General features: G+C 34.0%; 1 protein-coding gene across 1 annotated transcript; it reads left to right on the plus strand.

Moving 5' to 3' along the window:
* The first annotated feature begins 1,305 nt into the window (after positions 1-1,305).
* LOC101697076 (olfactory receptor 4K15) lies at positions 1,306-2,259 on the plus strand. Its single transcript, XM_004865093.4, has one exon. The coding sequence runs from the start codon at positions 1,309-1,311 to the stop codon at positions 2,257-2,259; it is 951 nt and encodes a 316-aa protein (XP_004865150.2). The 5' UTR covers positions 1,306-1,308.
* Positions 2,260-2,687: the final 428 nt, after the last annotated feature.

The following is a 2,687-nucleotide window of genomic DNA, read 5'->3' on the forward strand; positions in this document are numbered from 1 at the left end:
TGAATTTTTCATGAACTTGTTATATTATATTGAGTATATTAGTTAAAATTTTGAGTTTAAAGTTTCCTGTATGAAAGATATGGACAACAAAGCATTATATTGTTGTAAAAAATGTAATGTGCATGTATGCATGCATGTAGAAACACTCCCTTAGGGGTAATGAAAAATTAACATATTTTATATTTTATAATCTTTCACAGAAACTGATATAGCTTCTAATTATAATGTAGAAAAATGAAATGTGAGGCCCTTCGTTCTTAAAAAAAAGAACAAAAACCCCACATTATTAACAAAAAGATTTTTACACTTTAAAAAATTTTAAAGCATTAATTATCTGTCATTTTCTACTTGCAATTCTGCATGGTTCCAAAGAAGTACACAGGTAGAATGGATTATAATTTATTTCTAATTTTTATTACATCACTTATTTATTACTATAATTGTTATTTATTGTCTGAATTTTTACCTGCCAACCCAGAACTATTTCTCAATAGTTTTGAGGAATTTGCTTTATTTTTTTAGGTCAGAGAATTTCTAATCAAATCCCACAAATTGTATAACCTATATTACAATTGTTTATCTTGTGATGTTTCCATACTGTTCAGTCAACTGCTATAGTTGACCTTCACGTAATCTACTTTTCAACTCTTCAAATTTAGTCACATCTTATTTCATGGCTACTATCATCTTATTTATTGATATTCTGTACAGACGTATTAATCATCACTATTTATTATTAATATGTTACAATGTTAGCTCCATTTATCTAGGCATTTTGCTTCAAACCACTCAAGTTACTATAAATTCAGAAATGATATGTAGTAAACATTTTAATTGTATGATTGCAGAGTTAAGTAATAGGAAGAAGAGAGAGGCATGAGAAGATTTTGTGTTTTGTTTTTGGTAAATACGGCCTTTGACAGTTCTCTGAGTTGCAGCGGCTTGTAGATAATATAAAGTGGGTAATGAAATGCCCCATAGCAAGGACAGTAGTATAAGTGTCTGGAGACTTTAGAACCATAGCTTAATTAATGTCTGTGTGATGCACATGTGCTATTTATTATCACATTTAACTTACACATTGAGAAAATGGAGTTGTTGACTTACTATTTTGCATCTCATGGTTACCTTTCATAATGAGGATAATTGAGAGAACATATACTCCAAAATTATAGACATTCTCTAATAGAATAATTCTGGATTATTTTAAATTAATATTGAGGAGAACATTTTGTGATTGTGGTCTATTTTTCTTGTTCTTCATAATAATCCATAAATGTTTCTCTTTGTCTCTTATAGCCTGAGACCATGGATCAGCAAAATTATTCTAGAGTGACTGAGTTTGTGCTGCTGGGACTCTCCAATTCCTGGGAGCTCCAGTGCTTTTTCTTAGTGTGTTTTAGCCTCTTGTATATAGGCATTGTACTGGGAAACTTTCTCATTGTCTTGACAGTGATTTCTGAACCTGCCCTACATACACCCATGTACATCATGCTCAGTAATCTCTCTGTTCTTGATGTTCTTCTGGCCACTTATGCAACCCCAAAGATGATCCATGATTTCCTTCATGAGCCCAAGATCATCTCCTTTGAGGGCTGCATGGCACAGATATTCTTGCTGCATGTCTTTGCAGGTGGTGAAATGGTGCTCCTTGTAGCCATGGCATATGACAGGTATGTAGCTATATGCAAACCTCTTCATTATGCAGCCATCATGAACTTGTGCAAGTGCACAGGCCTGGTGGTAGCCTCTTGGGTCATTGGAGTTTTGCACTCCTTGAGTCAGTTAGCTTTCACTTTAAACTTGCCCTTCTGTGGCCCAAATATTGTGGATAGTTATTACTGTGACCTTACTTTGGTTATCAAGCTTGCCTGTACAGATACTTATATCCCTGAAGTGCTGATGCTTTTGGACAGTGGTCTGATGGGTGTGACTTCATTCTTGCTTCTGCTGATCTCATACACAGTCATTCTGCTTACTGTGCGGCGTCATTCCTCAGCAGGCATGGCCAAGGCCCGCAGCACTTTGACTGCACACATCACTGTGGTGACCCTCTTCTTTGGACCCTGTATCTTCATTTATGTCTGGCCTTTTGGCAACTTCCCAGTGGATAAAGTAATTTCTGTGTTCTCTACGGTTTTCACACCTATATTGAACCCCATCATCTACACACTGAGAAACAAAGAGGTCAAATTTGCAATGTACAAACTGAAGACCCAATATGTTAAACCCAAGAGGCCTTTCCTCTTCCACAGTTAGTTTTTTGAAAGGACTGGATTTGCTTCATGAATAGACAGTAGGAAACTTGAGGAGTCTGATACTTTATCTTTTTGTGGAGACCACTACTGTTCTTAAAATTTACTTTATTTGTTTAAAACAATAAACGCAATATATGTTTTTTGTTAAATATTTGTAAAACAGCCTAAATGTAATTATGCATTTCCTAGTCCTACTTATCTTTGCTCTAGTGTTATGGTTAATTTACTTCTATTTGCTACTTTGTGGCAAAATAACTCACAAATGATTAAGAAATAGTGCAATTATATGAAATTAATTTTATAAAATTTTAAGTGCATTTCCATATTGGCTGAACTAAAGATGCTATGTTTCCTTTATACTGAAAGTTTTCGGAGAAATATATATGATTTATTTTAACACTAAAAACCAATTTCATTACTATCTTTTTA

This window comes from Heterocephalus glaber, unplaced genomic scaffold (genome assembly GCF_053883595.1).
Source record: "Heterocephalus glaber isolate CG9 unplaced genomic scaffold, H.glaber_assembly_v1.0 deba00001662, whole genome shotgun sequence".
NCBI lineage: Eukaryota > Metazoa > Chordata > Mammalia > Rodentia > Bathyergidae > Heterocephalus > Heterocephalus glaber.

Coding starts and splice junctions, on each gene's coding strand:
- LOC101697076 (XM_004865093.4), top strand. CDS start 1,309: ATGGATCAGCAAAATTATTCTAGAGTGACTGAGTTTGTGCTGCTGGGA.